Source organism: Notamacropus eugenii, chromosome 2 (genome assembly GCF_028372415.1).
Source record: "Notamacropus eugenii isolate mMacEug1 chromosome 2, mMacEug1.pri_v2, whole genome shotgun sequence".
In the NCBI taxonomy this organism is placed as follows: domain Eukaryota; kingdom Metazoa; phylum Chordata; class Mammalia; order Diprotodontia; family Macropodidae; genus Notamacropus; species Notamacropus eugenii.
The window spans coordinates 431,171,751-431,188,114 of NC_092873.1; the positions used below are offsets into that span (position 1 = coordinate 431,171,751).

The 16,364-nt window shown below is 43.4% G+C and overlaps 1 protein-coding gene across 2 annotated transcripts in view; it reads left to right on the forward strand.

Moving 5' to 3' along the window:
• The window catches only part of PLXNA2 (plexin A2), a 350,823-nt gene that overhangs the window by 249,457 nt on the left and 85,002 nt on the right, over positions 1-16,364 (forward strand). For both annotated transcript variants that reach the window (XM_072647950.1, XM_072647951.1), the window contains exon 13: positions 9,651-9,802. In XM_072647950.1, the coding sequence (XP_072504051.1) occupies positions 9,651-9,802 (152 nt within the window). The remainder of the gene's footprint in view (positions 1-9,650; positions 9,803-16,364) is intronic.

The window sequence follows — 16,364 nt, forward strand, 5'->3', positions numbered from 1 at the left end:
TTTTGCTGGCTGGTTGGGTTTTAGGAGGTGGGTAATAGGGCAGGCCAAATGATAGGCCCAATCTCACACGTACCATGACACTCCTGTGGGGTGAACAGATCCTGGCAAGCAAACAGTTCTTAGCTCATTCTCCTGGCTTCTTCCTAGGTGGTTTGACCTAAACATGCTCACACCACACTTTCCCCCTACCCACTTCCTAAAGAGTCATAACTTGGAAAGAACAAATGAATTAAAAGATGGCATGGATACACGACTTTGGAACATATTAATAGTCCTAGTCACATCGAACAAGTGGATAGTCTAGAATCATCACGACAGTAATAGCAACTAATATTTATAGAAAGCCTTAACCTTGTATGTGGTGGTATTAACTCACATTATAGAGATGAGGAAACTGAGTCACAGAGAGCTTTAGTGACTTGCCCGTGGTCACATGGCCAGTAAAGGTGTAAACTATGATTCAAGTCCAGATCTTCTGACTCTACATTCCTCTATATATATTCATTCTACTGTATAATAATTCCTTTTTTGTGGCACTGGAAAGAACCATAAAGGTAATCCAGTCCAACATACTCATCTTACAAATAAGGAAACTGAGGCCTGAGATCTACAGATATTATTGAATCATAGACTTTAGAATTGGAAAGAATCTTAGAAATATTCTAGGGTCAGATGAAAAACAGTGAGGCACAAGGAAGGGAAATTACTTACCCAAGGTCACTCAGCTACTGTGTGGTACAAATGGGACTTTGTAATATAAACTCAGGACTTCTATGGAGGATCTACTTAAAAGACAAAAACAAACCCCTCAAACCCTCTCCTGTCATAGTGTTGATTTATGAAATTATTCTAATAGGAAATAAAGTATTTTACTTCAAAAATAACATAACTGAAAAAAATTAAAAATAAAATAATTTTTAAAATTTTAAAAAATACCATAACTGGCTTAAATGCAAACTCTCCTGAGAGAGGTTAACAGGATGACTTGACTGATTCTTAGATATTCTGGAGATCTGTGAATATCAATATTGAACTCTTCAGCAAAGCAGATCTAGAAACCCATCCGCCTTTGCCTATCCTGTATCCTCTTATTTATGCCATTCTATAGATCTACCACAGAGGCTTTCTTCAAAGACTAGAGGTCTTCCTCATTTTGTGGACACCAAAGGATTGCATGAGGTGTTCATTGGCTATGGATTCATGTTAAAGTCAAAATGACTGATTTCAGATCCTTTCCTGAAAACCAATTTTGATGAGAGAGAGAGAGAAAGTAGGAGGGTACCAGCATGTTGAAAAAGGGAAGAGGGTAAAAAAAAAGGGGGGAACAAAGGAAGAAGTCCAGAAAGAAAGGAAATGGGAAGATACAAAAGATGAGGTTGACCTACTTCATAATTTGAACACATTCCCTGTAGTCTGCATTAGGCTTTTATTAAACTATCATATACAATTGATGGTCCTTACATTTTACTTGGCCTCAAAGGAGAGAGCTGAGACCTTTAGATGGCAGTTGCATGAAAGAAGATGCTGATTCCCTAAAAGGAGAGACTTTCTAACACTTAGAGCCTCCCCAGAGTAGAATGGATTGCCACTAGAGGTAGTGGGTTGCTCATCACTGGAAGCCTTCAAGTTAAGGCTCCTGGCCACTTAGGGACATAGTAAAGGGGTCTAGGGTTCAAACATCAACTGGTCTCTGTGACCTCTGGGGTTCCTTCCCGAGATCAAATGGATGTGTAGAGTCCATCAATTGGGGAATGGATAACAAATTGCGGTACTGTGCTGAAAGAAAGGACAAACATGATGAGTAAAGAGAAGCATGGAAGGCTTAGACAAGTGTTAGGTGGCACCATGGATTGAGACCTGGTCCTTGAGTCAGGAAACCCTGAGTTCAAATCTAGCCTTAGATTTTTACTAGTGTGTGACCTGAACAATTCACTCAACTTCTAACTTTCTTCTGTAAAATGGGGATAATTATCACCCTACCTCCCATGGTTGTTGGGAGGACAAATGAGATAATATTTGTAAATTGCTTTGCAAACCTTCAAGCATTATGTAAATGCTAGTTGTTATTATTATTATTGTCTATATGGATTAATGCAAAGGCACATAAGCACAGTCAGAAAAATAATTAGACATACAGTCCAACAACGTAAATCAAAGAACAACCACCATAGAACAGTCAGAATTGTGGAATGTTGCATACGGTATCACATGAAAGATTAAACAAGGTCTATTCCCTTGTAGAACTCACAGGATTTTAAGAGTGTGATCCCATACCCCCTAAGTCTTATCTTCTTTCTTCTGTCTGAATCTCTCCTCTGCTCCATCACCCTCTACCTTGTATTAAGTTTCTCCATGTATGGGTCTTCTCTCCTATCCCCACACCCAGTTGAAAAATTCAAGGTAGTTGAGGAGAGGGAAATGTGTCATCTCTTATCCTTATTTCCCCTGTGCCTATCATGGCGAATCACACATAGTAGGCACCTAATAAATGTTTGGTATGTTATATTGAATCCCAGAGTGTATCCTTGGCTTACATTTCCAGATTGCTGATATATCCAAGAAGGGATGTAAACCCATCATAATCCTAGTCACTCATTCTACTGCCCCTGGGAGGCAAGTGAGAAAGTATCCAAGGGAAGTAAAGGGAAAAAAGGGATGGAGAGCAGAAAAGATATTTTCCATCTCATTCAAGAGGAAAAATGAGGCATAGCCAGAAAGGGGACCTCCAGCTTGGATGTCTGGGCAGCCATCCACCAAACGGCACTTGTGCAATTCAGTCCTGCAATGTCACAGAGCTTCTTGGAATGAGGAAGGGAAGTTTTTCACCTACCAGGAGCCCCCATGAAACTGGAAAGAAGGAGGATATAAGAGGGATAACCCGTCCCCACTTCCAGACAGGTGGATCATTCTCTCAATCAAAAAACATTTATTAAGTGTGTAGTGGATGGTAGGCACTGTGCCAACTAGTGGAACCACAAAGACAGGACTGAATAGACCTTGCCCTGGGAGAGCTTGTCTTCCAGTTGGGAGGACAATACAAACTCATAGAAGTAGACTCAGAATATGTACAGAATCACCACTGGCCAATTTGGGGAGGTAGAGCACTAGCCACTGGTGGCCTGGGCTCTCAAGAACTGAAGCTCTATCCTCTGACCTGGTCTGGGAATTAGAGGAGCTGATTACTGAGTCAGGAACTCAATGCAAAGGGCAAGGGGATTTCCAGGTCCTTTCCATTCAGCAAACGTTTATCAAGCATCTACAGTCTGCAAGGTCCTGGGTGATTCCCTGAGGGTACAAAGATGAAAAATAACATGGTGGCTGCACTGAGGGAACTTACGATCCACCGTCCAACATCCAAGGAGTTACAGAAAGATCATTGCTGTCCCCCTTGGAGGATAGGGGAGCCTTCATTGAGCAGGAGGCACTTTCCTGGACCTTGAAGGATTAGCAAAATTTCAATATACAAGAAGAGATAGGAAAAAAATTGCAGGCATGGGAATTAACTTAGGGCAAACCTATGTGGTCTATGAAGGGAAGTAGCATAAGGCTGGGATAGAAGCAAAGGTGATATTCAGAGCTTTAAATGGTTGTTCAGTCTTGTCCGACTCTTCGTGACCCTATTTGGGGTTTTCTTGGCAAAGATACTGGAGTGGTTGACCATTTTTTTCTCCAGCTCATTTTACAGTTGAGGACCAAGGCCAATAGGGTCAAGTGATTTGCCCAGGATCACACAAGCTAGTAAGTGTCTGAGGCCAGATTTGACCTCAGGAAGATGAGTCTTCCTGACTCCAGGCCTGGCACTCTATCCACTGCACCACCTAGCTGCTTTGTCCCAGGCAAGTGCTAGAGCTTTAAATCAAGGCTAAATGTGGACTTTAACCTGCAATTCTCCTAAGCAGAGAATTATTGAAGAGTATTGATCAGTGACCTGATCAGCGTTATGCATTAAGGATATTATTCAGGCAGTGATAGGCATTGAATAAGATTGGCATCTCCAGTCCCCAAGTCCCATTCTCACTAAGCCTTGGCACTGAGGATTTTTTGGAGCTGGAGCAGATGATGTGTGCTTTGAACTGCTACTTGTCCTGGATGTTGCAACGAGGACTGGGGCCCAGGGAGCTTCGTTCACAGAGCATCCACTCTGGCCCACTCCCTTGTTCTTTGGGGTTTCCAGGAACTCTACTATTAATTATTTTCCCAGTAGTCACCTGCCTGTCTCTCCAGCTCCAGTCATATAATCATAGAAATCATAGAATTTTAAATCTGAGAAGGGACCTTATAGGTCAGCTGGTCTAAGCTGCTCATTTTACCTTTGAGGGAACTGAGTCCCAAAGAGACTTGCTCATAGTCACATAGATAATAATGACAGGCTTGAGATTTGAACCTGGTCTTCTCATTCCAAAAGCAGTGTTCTTTCCTTTGTACCACGCTGTCTTCACACCATTCTCTTCTGATTGTACCCACATAGGGAGAGGGAGTTGCCTACACTGGTGAACTGAAGCCAGCTCTCTCTGCCTCAGGAGGGTCCACTGTTAAATTTTCAGTATGAACTACAGTACAAATCAGGGCTTACTTAATTGTTTTGTGAATCGTCTAGACTTCAGCTGATGGAGACAATATTAATCATGCAAATTGAACTTAAAATTTGTTGTGCATACCTTCTTTTTCTGGAGAGCCAGTTATTAAATATTTACCAGTACACCCCTGGGCGAACCTCTCTGACCTTTCCCTGTGGTACGGGTAAATTCTTGTTTCCTCTAACTGATAGGTTCCTTTCAAGTTGTGTTGAAATAAGACTTTCGTAAATCAAATCATATTTTAAATTCTCTAGGACAGTTGGTTATTTAAAGGAACGCTGTGGTGAATTGTCTCAAAAATCAAACAATTTTCTCCTAATTTCTATTTTTAAAAAAGCAAGATGCTCACATTTCTGGCTTATTTAAAGTGAGGTGCACCAATGAAATGTCTCAGTCCATACCTGAGTGGCTTGCCATCTGTGTCTCCTGGTAAGAAATGTGCTCCAGGCACCCCTGGCATGTTCCACAGCATCCTAGAGTCTTTTATACACTCCAAATTCTATGGAAATGGGGCACCACCTAGTTGGGTGACTCCCTAGGGAAAAATGGCTGTGACAGGCTCATTCACCCAAGAACTGGCATCCAGGTTAGAAGGGACTCGGCAAGGCTTGTGTGTTCCGTACATCCAGCTCTCTCCTGGTCTGATACTCCCTTGCCAGAGCTACATCATTTGTTAGCTAGTCACTGAATAAACTACAGTTCTCATTCTCTAAGCTCTAGAAACAGAATTATGTTGCTAAGCCATCCTACAATGAGAAGCTGCTATAGCGAGTGAGGAGCGTGAACCATCCTACAGGAAAGAACAAACCATGCAGCCTACCATAGTGGAAAAGTCTCTGAACTTGGCATCAGGAGGTCTGGGTTCAAATCCTATCTGTGTTACTTACTACCTATGTCACCTTCATAGAGGCACTTCCTTTCTCTGGCCCTCAGTATTCTCATCTGTAGAAAAAAGAACAGAAAAAAAAATGATCTCTAAGATTCCTTATAGTTCTAAAATTCAATGATCTTGAGGATTGCTTGTGCACTAACCTATCAAACACTGTCCATGGGTTACCTTGCAATAACGGGTGTGTATCTGTGGGCAATGACAAACTAGAATGCCATCAAACCACTGCTGCCAAACCCGGAGCACAAGCTGTGAAAACTTTTCATCCAGGGTTACCCCATTCCCTGCACTTAACTGCCAGTGCCCCAGAATGACCCCACACTAAAACTCTTGGCTTCCTACCTTACCTGCATGAGGAAAATATTTTTAGGTCCCCAGAAATATTCATTTTTCAGCTTCTCTGAAAGGTTGTAATTAACAACGACAAGGCAGAGACTAATTTTTTTTCAATGGAGAGAATATGTGACAGAGGCTGAAGAGAGAGAGGGAGGGGAGAATACCACAGCTGTAGGTGGGGAGGGGGCTGAGGCCTGGGGGCCAACGGGACCCAAGGGCTAGAGAAAGCTATTTCCTGAGCTCTTCGATAGAGAGCCGATGGCAAATGGCAACTGTGATACTAATGATGTTCTCCTGAAGTGGCAATCCTCCGGAGACCCCCTCCCAGTGACCCACTAACGAGGCTCCGGCTCCAAGAGCCCATGGGGCCTGAGGCACCCAGAGCCAGGGGTGGGAGGATGGAGAAGAGGGAAGAGGGGGTAACCCAGTTGTCACTGAGTATTTTTAGGACCCCTAAAGGCAGACAGGTGGCCAGTGGCTGTGGCTTATCGCTGGCAGCCCGTCCCCACCCCCCAAGTGGAGGAGGCTCAGAGACTCCTTAGCAAGCTCTCCTCCAAATCTTCACTGTCTGCACAGTTTTCTTTTTATTCATAAGGTGAAATGGTTTATTCCCAGGGAATAGGTCAAACCACTGACCTGTGGAAAAAGGGCCCTCAGTTGGAAAGAGGCAAGTAATGCCATCTTAGCCTTGGGCTCTTTGTTTGGACTTGAACTCAGATCTCTGCTGCCCACTTGTTAACCTGGGTCTTCTTGACAGTTTAAAAAGGCTTGGTGACACATCTTCCTGGGCATAGAAGGGAGAAGGGGTATTGGCTAGCCGGGTTACACAGTGGAAATGAGTGCTAGATTTGAGATCACGAAGACCAGAGTTCAAATCCTGTCCCAGGCACCCACTGGCTGTGTGACCATGGGCAAGTAACTTAAATTCTGTCTGTTTCAGTTTCCTCATTTGTAAAATGCGGATAATAGTAGCATCTACCTCATAAGCTTGTTGTGAGGGTTAAATGAGACAATATTTGTGAAGCACTTAGCAAGCCTTAAAATGCTATACGGATGTTTATTATTAATATAATAATAATATTATTAATTATTATTACCATTGTTAACAGTAATAGCTGAACCAGCCCTGTAGGCTCTGCAACCATCATTTCTCTATTATCTCCCAGCAGCTACAATGGCTTCTGGGAGAGGGGCCTGATTATGACTGTCTCCTAGGGAGGAAACAAGGACTTTTGTACACCCTTGTTAACTACACCATGCAGCTCAGAGGCTCCCAATGGTGCCCACAATATGGCAGCACTTGCAAATTCATAGGCCTGAGGAAGGGGTTCTAGCTAATGTGCAACTGAAACATGTTCAAGGAAAACAACTACTCATCCAGGAGACATAAGTTCTAGTCTCCCCTTAGCTTTTTGCTTAGATGAGTCATTCTCTCTAATCAATCAGTCAGCAAACATTTGTGTTTCCTATGTGTGAAGCACAGTGCTAAGCCCTCTGGGCAGCTAGGTGGTACAGTGGATAGCACACCAGGTCTGGAATCAAAAAGATTCATCTTCTTGAATTCAAATCCAGCTTCAGACACTTATACTAGCTATGTGACCCTGGGCAAGTCACTTCATCCTATTTGCCTCAGTTTTCTCATCTGTAAAATGAGTTGGAGAAGAAAATGGTGAACCACTCCAGTGCCTCTGCCGAGAAACCCAAAAAGGGGTCCCAAAGAGTTGGAAACAACTGAAAATAACTAAACAACAACAAAGCCCCCAGTATAAAAAAGGAAAAGCGAAAACAGTCCCTGCATTCAAGAAGCAAACATTTTGTCATATGAGGGAAGGGAAGGAAGGAAGAATGAGCCAGATAATCTCCAAGATCCCTTGCAGCTCTTAAGATTTTTTGATTCTAAAAGAAAGTCTGCTTGGGAAAATCTTCTTTCCTTCATAAAGTTATTTATTGAGTACTTACTATGTATGTATGGGCCATTGAACTGAGTATTGTGAGGAATACAGAGCTTTCTAAGTTGGGATTCCCACTCTTAGGAAACAGGCTCTTAGGAGCTTGTACCCAGAATGATGATCATGCAAGGATATGTGATAATGAGTGATAGGCTAAGGACTGTGGGAATTGGGAAGACCTTAGTTCAAACCCAGCCTCAGCAGCATATCTCACTAGCTATGTTAACCTGGGCCAATCACCAAAGCTCTCTGAGTCATCATTCTCATCATTGATAAAATGACAGGGTTGAACTCAATTGCCTTTAAGGTCCTACCCAGTGGGAAATCTATGATCCGATAAGTACAGAGGAGGGAGAGATCACTGGTGTGATAAGTGAAGCCCTACCTCATGAAGGAGGTAACAGAGTAGATTTCCCCATGTGTATGTGAAGTCATCAGTCCAGCTCTTCCATTGTGCCCAGAACACAGCACCTCAAGAAGTGAGTGGCATACAACTGGAGACTGAGGTCCCAGCTGAAAGAGAGCTTAGAGTCCATCTTGTCCAACCCATTCATTTTACAGATAAAGAAACTGAGACCCAAAGAAGTTACCCAATGACACATGTATAGTAAATAACAGATCCAGGATTTGAACTCGTGTTCTGATTCTAAATCCAACATGCTTCCTACCATGCTAAAATATCTCTATCCAATACTTATGACCCTCACAACATTTAACTCAGTACTGAAGATGGAGTAGCCTTGAACACCTTCACCAATGAATGGGGGAATGAATCCAGGGAGACAGAATTCTGGGAGAAGAATACTGGAGTTTGGAGTAAGATTTTCTGGTTTCCAATCACTCAGATCACTCCAGGACACTCAATATATGAATGTTATCCATTGGGCCTAAAATCCGCATTCATTGGAGGATTCGACTTTCCTTTAGGGAGCAACCCGAAGCCCATACCCCTGGGAGAAACTGACAGTACAACCCTTGCTCTTACCTGCTGCTTAGGTCTGTTGTAAAGGCGAAAATGAGATACTTGATTACCTCAGTTATGGAAGGCATTGGGATACAATGGAAGGAATGATGAATTTAGAATCACAGAAGATGAGTTCAAATCTCAAGACTGCCATTTGTTACCTACATGACCTTGAGCAAGTCACTTGATCACTCTTGGTCCTCAGTTTTCTCATCTGTAAACTAAGGGGGTTGGATTAGATGACCTCTAAGGTCCCCTCCTATTTTGCATTCATGAACCTGAATCCATCCTGGTAGGTGTAGAGAGATTATCTGAAAGTCATTTCTCTCTCTTTGAAATGAACAACACATATTTACCTGTATTTAAAATTTTTTTGTTGATATCTTTTGTTTTTATCTCACTATCATTTCCATATATAGCACAAAACCATGCCTGTTATTAAACCCTTCCTTGTAACAAAGAAAAGCAAAGTAGAATTTAAAAATTTAAATTTTAAATTAATTAAATTTAATTTAAAATTTTAATAATTTAAATACAAACTATTATGATGATTGTTATTCATTCAATAAATATTTACTGAATATCTGTCCTAAAAGAAAAGTAAAGCAGAATCAATTGATACAGTAAACACATGTGACAGTGTCTACAATATTCTGAATCTGTAGTCCCCCACCTCTCTGGAGGAAGGTATGTTTCCCTGAACAAGATTTCTTCATTCTGTTTTGTTTCATACACAGTATAATGAGTCTAGGTCCTCCTCACAGGACAGCCAATGACAAAACCATTGACATTCCCCAAAGGGAATCAAACAGATGAAGGTAGCCAGAGCCAAGTATCCAGGAAAGTCCCCCAAGTTCTTAGGACAAGTATTCTTAACAATGATGTTGCTACAGGTCACCATGGTTTACTAACCCCTATTGCTCGTTCCTCTGCAGATTCTGACCATGTCTGGCCCCCCAGAAGGAGGGACTCGAGTCACCATCCATGGTGTGAACCTGGGTCTAGACTTCTCAGAGATCGCCCAGCATGTGCAGGTGGCCGGAGTGCCGTGCACTCCCCTCCCTGGGGAGTACATCATCGCTGAGCAGTGAGTTTGCATTGTCCTGACCTTAGCTTCTCTTAGTGGGAGAGGGAACCCCTTTCAAGAATAACAATTGAGTGTGCTTTCTCCTTCCCCCCCCCCCCAGGGGCTTTCTCTGAGACCAGACTCACCCTCTTATCATCAACCTAAGGACAGGAACACAGTCCTACTGAAATCCCCTCCCCACCTCAAACACCCTACTCCCATCTCTCAGATGGTCCTCAACTTTGTGTCCATCCACATCAATTTCCAAGGTGGGAAAGGACCTGCAAAGTTTTCTATTTTAACCCACACCTCGAAGTTGCACTCTCTCTCCTGGGATTCCCCACCTCTAAACCCACCTTTGAACCCCACTGTCCTTATAAAATGGCTTTGAGTGAGATAGAGAGCCAGTCCCAGTGCAGGAAGGGCTAAGGGAGGTTTATTCCCTGACCACCTCCCCAGCTCCCAGCTTCTCCAGACACCAGGATCCTTGGCTCTGCTGTGACATCTCATTCAGAACCCTCCCTACAGCACAGCCAAGACACTTTTCCCACAAACGTCAGCTCCTCAACCTCCTTCCCATCCAGCCCCCACCCTCTGCTTCCTCCCTCCCAGCCCCCATTGGAATGCATCCCACATGGTGGGCTGCAGGCGACAATTTGTTTGGCGCATGGGGCTATGACAGCAGCTTAATCCGAGCAGGGCCTCCGCTGGAGCAAATTCATTTATTTCACTAAGGGAAATGTCAGCTGGAAATTAGAAAATAGGCATGTAGTGGCGGACAGGCGGATGGGGCTCCAGGAGTGACATATGTTCCTATTTGGGGTGTTCATTTGGTTGCGGCCAACGTGGCAGGCGGCAGGCTGGAGGAAAAGGAGAGGAGCTTCCCACCATAGGTTTTTTTGGGGGGTGGGGTGGGAAGTGAAGACATGCTGAATGTCTCCTTTGGTAAAGTCACCCCAGTCCTACTGAGAACATAGCTCCAGAAGGAAAATATGGTGGTCTTGAGGAAAGGCTAGTCCAAGGGAGCCAGGCAATGGGGTATAGTCAGGTCATTCCTTTGTCCACTTCCTCCTGTTCCCCTCTTCTCCCTGCTTTACAGTTGGCCTATATTGATGAGGCGCAGTTCCTGGTCACCAGGTTCCAAAATTTCCTAATCTGGCTTCCTAGGGTCAGGAATCCTAGGGATGTTAGGAGCAATCTGAGCTCAGCTTGATGTTCAAGGTCATAATTAGCCACTGCTTCTTGAGAAGTAGGGAGGTGGGAGATATTTATTTGAAAAGAGAACCCTCCAAGATAGTTGTGGGGGAAAGTGTGACTCCAACTGGGGAGAGAAAAGTGGTCAACCTGGGGTGAGGACATCAGAGACCTGTGGACTGTCCTCAAACTCTTCTCAAGGAAAGAGAGAGAGAGAGAGAGAGAGAGAGAGAGAGAGAGAGAGAGAGAGAGAGAGATCAAGGAAGAAAGATGGGGAGGGAAAATTTTAAAGGAAATAGAAAATGGAAAGTAGATGGGGAGCATTTTAGAGCTGCATTTATTCCAGTGTGGATGACTAGAGAGAGAGGGACAGGGACAGGAGCCATGGTCAGTCCACAGGGAAGCTTAGCCTTGCTAAGCAGCAGCATTATTCAAGGGAAAAAGAGTTGACTTTGGTGGGAGGCAGAGGCCCTAGGTTCAAGTACTATCTCTGATGCTTACTACCCACCTATGTGGCCTTGGACAAATCCCTCCACCTCCTCGGCTCCCAGTTTTCTCCTCCCTTAAATGAGGAATTGGTTTAAATGGACTCTGGGTCCTTTCCGGTTCTAAACGTATAATGCTATGGTCTGGGCAGGATTCTCAGACACAGTGACCTGAAAGTTCCCTTGAGTTCCAAGCACTTACCTCCAGGCTCCTCAGTCCATTTACCAAAAAAAAAGGAACAGGTATGGAGAAGCTTCTGGGGTCCACCCAACAAGAGATCACAGGAATGTGCTGCTTTTAGCTGAGAATTCTTGACGTGTAAGTTCCATCTTCTTAACATAGATATCACCAACGCAGCTCCAGCTTCCCTGCAAGAGGGGAAGGAACTTCATTCAGTGCTGACAGAGAAACTGAACGTGAGGAGATAAAAGCAAAGTGTTGAAATGCAAGGTCAGAGTGGGGGTCTCTCCCAGCAGCACCTCACTAGCAATTACCCTTGAAAACCACCACAGTCTCCTTCCTTGTTGAAGGGGCAGGCAGGAGGGATGGAGCAAACCTTGGGGTTTGGCTGGATGCAGACATCGCTTTCCAGTGGCGCCGGGCTCATTAGAGCTCTCAAGGATTCAAAGTTTGTTAACATCATTAAAGCCTTCATCCCGGGCAGCGAGCAGCAGGCATGATCGTTATAGATGTCTTCCTGAGATGAATTTGGCTAGAAGGGCCCGGCACCAGGGCCCAGGAAGTGGTAGGATTGGCGGGCCGGGTAATGACTCACCATATGCTCACGCAGTGCCATCTATCACTCAGCAATTAGGTTAATGTTGGTTAAAGGGCCCCACTTAGGCCTATAATCTGTACCCCACAGATCTGGAGGGGAGGACCTGGTAACCAAGAACTTTGAGGATGTGGACTTCAGCATGTGGCTTTGGTACTTCCCTCACTGGGGAGGAAGCAAGAAGGTCAGAACCATCTGGGGGTTCAGATTTGGGCTCACAGTCCTTCTGGCCTAATCTACTCACCCCCTGTGACTTTCACCCCTATGTACTAGGAAAGTACCACCTACAACCACATGCCCCACACACAAGAAGAGAGTAAGGAGGCCCAGCTTCGGCAGACACGTGCATAATAAGTCATTGAGATAATGAAATCTCTACTGGATGGGGACTGAAATTCCCAATCAGAAATCAATTCTTTAATGGACTGTCTCCTGAATACCCTGTTATAATGTAAAAGTTGCCTGGAGAGAAAGATACCATAAAATAATAGAGCTCAGAGAGCTTTGGAGACAATTTAGTCATAGAATTGAGAGTTGAAAGGGATTTTAGAGCACATCTAGGACAACCTCCTCATTTTATAGATGAAGAAGCAGTCTTGGAGAAGGTAAAAGACTGGCCCATGGTCACTCCCCTGGTAAGTAGCAGGACCAAAATTCAAACTCAAAGCTAATGACTCGACATGATTCTCTTTCCATCCAGGGGAGAAGAGAGATAGGGACTGGACTTATGATTTCATTTTTTTAGGGAGCTCCCAGGTGAGAAAATTCCCACTACTAATACAATTTAAAGCCCTTGCAGTTTATGGTTTTAGAAAGTTGCCTAGAGCTCTAGAAGCTTATATGACTTGCCCAAGGTCACACAGACAGCATGTTTCAGAGCAGCTCTTTCCAATTTAGAAGCCAGCTCTCTATCCCCTAGGCCATGTTGTCTCTCTGATCTAACCAGCCCTACCACCCCTCAATATGATAGATTAACAAAAAGAAAAGCACTGTGATAGCCATCATTAGCTATTAATGACTGAGGATCTGGGAAGTTTTAGGAGACAGTGAGAATTGGGGGCTTGGAATACTAAAAACAAGAAGAGGTACAAAGAGGAGGACAAAATCCCCTAACCGTGCTGAGCTTTGGCCCCGTAGGGAATTATTAAGGAGGGAGTTAGAGAACAACATCAGAAAGAAATATTGCACAATACAGAAATGGTACTCATGGGTTGGGGTCTTAGAATCACACATTATAGGATTAGAAGGGGTCTTTGAGGTCACCTCGTCCAACTCAAATGTCAATAAAAATATTCTTTACAGCAGATCCTATAGGTAGGTGCCAAGCTTTCATTAAAGATCAGGTGAGGGGGAAGTCACCCAGTCCTAGGCAGCCCACCCCACCTTTGGAAGATTCTCGCTTATGTTTTCCTTTACACTGAGCCAATATCCACCTCTCTGCTCCCCAAGGTTGCTCCTAGAACTGCCTTCCGAGGCCAAGGAGAAGGAGGAAAAAAAATCAAATCGCTCTTCCACATAACAGCCTTTCAAATACTTGAAGACAGCTATCATGTCTCCCTTAAGGCTTCTCTTCTCTGGGCTAAATATCCCCATTTCCTTCAGCCAATCCTCATATGTCATGATCTCAAGGCCTTTCACTGTCCAGGTCTCCTGCCTCAGGATTTGACTGTAAAATATATCCAGCCTGCAAAATCTTACCTTTTTCTTGACCCCCTTCCTTGAGCAACATTGCCCAACCAGGGCCATTGGGTGTGTATGTTAGTCAGGTCTTCTTGGACCTTCATTAACAGGAAGATGGCTGCTGGTTGTCAGAACCCTTAGGAATCTGGCCAAGGACCTGCTGCCTCTGTCCTACCCACCCCCAGTACAGCTTGGCATCAAAGAAGTCTACAGTGTTATAGTTAGAGGAGACCTTTAGGATCATCTGGCCTGTGGCTCTCATTTTAGAGATTTAAAAAAACAGGCCCCCAAAAGGAAAGTCACTTACTCAAGGTCTCATTACTAGTATGTAGAAGAGCTTAGATTCAAACCAAGATCCTCTGCTTATACTTACTGGGCAGCTAAGTGGTACGATGGATAGAGCACTGGGCCTGGAGTCTGGAGACTCATCTTCCTAAGTTCAAATCTGGCCTTAGACACTTACTAGCTGTGTAATCCTGGGCAAGTCACTTAACCCTGTTGGCCTCAGTTTCTTCATCTGTAAAATGAGCTGGATAAGGGTAAGGCAAAGTACTACAGTACCAAGAAAACAGACTGAACAACAAATTTTTCTTTTTCCCCTCTATACCAGCTACCTTAACATTGTTCCTATACCCAAGTCCTCTTTCTGCTTGTTTTCTATGCCCCGGTACTTCTGATCCATCACCATCCCTAGGAAGCAAGTATATACCTTTCTGGCCACTCTCTCTTTGGTCTGCAAATGATTTTCTAAATGATTCGCCCACAAGACACATCTGGGTTACAAAATCTTTCTTTGTCGGGTCCCCAACACAAACTTCCTTTAATATTTCCCCCACCTTAGAAGATATCTCTTGTTATAGCAAACTCACTAGAGGACTTCCTGCCCACATAGACATAGAATCTCAGACAAATAAATGAAAAGGGAAATAATAAAGTTATTTTAGCCTCTCTCTCTGATTGGACTGTATAGTGTCATATAGTGGGGCTAGGCACTGGTTTAGGGGCATATTTAAATCCTGACTTCTCTGCTTGCTAGCTATGTGTCTGTGAGCATGTCACTTCACCTCTCCCAGGCTCAGTATTCTTGTCTCTAAAATGGACTTAATACTAGTTTACAGGCTTATTGTGAAGTATCTTACAAGTTACAAAATGCCATGTAACTGTGAATTGTGTTTTTTTCCTGGCTATCACAAAGGACTAGAAGCTATCACTTCCTGTTCTCCTCTCCACCTCCTTGACCCCTTCCAGCCCCAGCAACAAATAGCAATTCTCTTCCCCTATCTTGTCTTTTCCTTCCCCTTCCTACTCCATTTCATTCCCAACTCCACCCCTGGGGTATATCTGCCATGTGAACCTGTCAGTCAGACAGGGGGTACTCTCTCAGTGCCAAAGTGTTAACCATTGATAGGTACTATGGAATAATAGAGAGGACATTAGGTTTGATATGAGAAGATCTAGATTCGATTCCTGGCTTCTGGCACTTGTTACCTGTGGGCTGATCACTCAACTCCTCCATGCCTGTTTCATTATCTGTAGAATGACTAAGAGAAATACATGGGAGGGGCTGGAGGGAGAGAAAGAATTTGGATCTCAAATTTTAAAAAAATAAATATTAAAATAAAATATATGAAAAATACCTCAATAATGACTGAGATAGATTAATCTAAAAAAGTTCCTTCCAACTTTAAATCTATGAAAGTTCTTTTAGAACCCATTCAGACATCATCCATTTATTATACAATTACCTCATGATGGACATGAGTTTGTTTTCTTTAGTTATATTTTAAACTAAACCCCCCTTGACATTTTTTTTAAAGATGTACACCGGTCTCTTGATTAATAATAATAGAAAACATTTATATAGCACCTCAAGATTTACAAAGCACTTTACATATGTTAACTCACTTAATCGTCACACCAATCCTTTAAAGTAGGTGTTACTATTATCCCCATTTTACAGATGAGGAAACTGAGACTGGGCATGATTAAGTGGCTTGCCCAGGGTCACACAGCTAGTGAGTATTTAAGACAGGATTGGAACTCAGGACTTTCTAAGATTCTAAGTCCTGCACTCTGCCACTGGGCCACCCAACTGTCTCTAATTACATTTGGGATATAGCCTAGTCTCTCAAACAAACCTTTTGCCTACTATCTCAGTGCAGGTTACCACCGGCTAGTCTCATCTTTGCTACATTCAATTTAGTTCAGTGCCATTAAACATTTATAAGATAGCTACTGTGTACAAGGCACTGCTCCAGGTATTGAAAGTACAAAGATGAAAGAACAAAATCATTCTTATTTTCCAAGGAATTTATGGTCTAATATGGGAACCAGACATGTACAGAAAAAGATGATACAAGACAGAATGTGATAAGTGCAAAGGAGATGTCCAAAGTGTTTGCTGTGGAAAGCATGAGAGAAAAGTGAACTTTCAGCTGGAAAGATCAG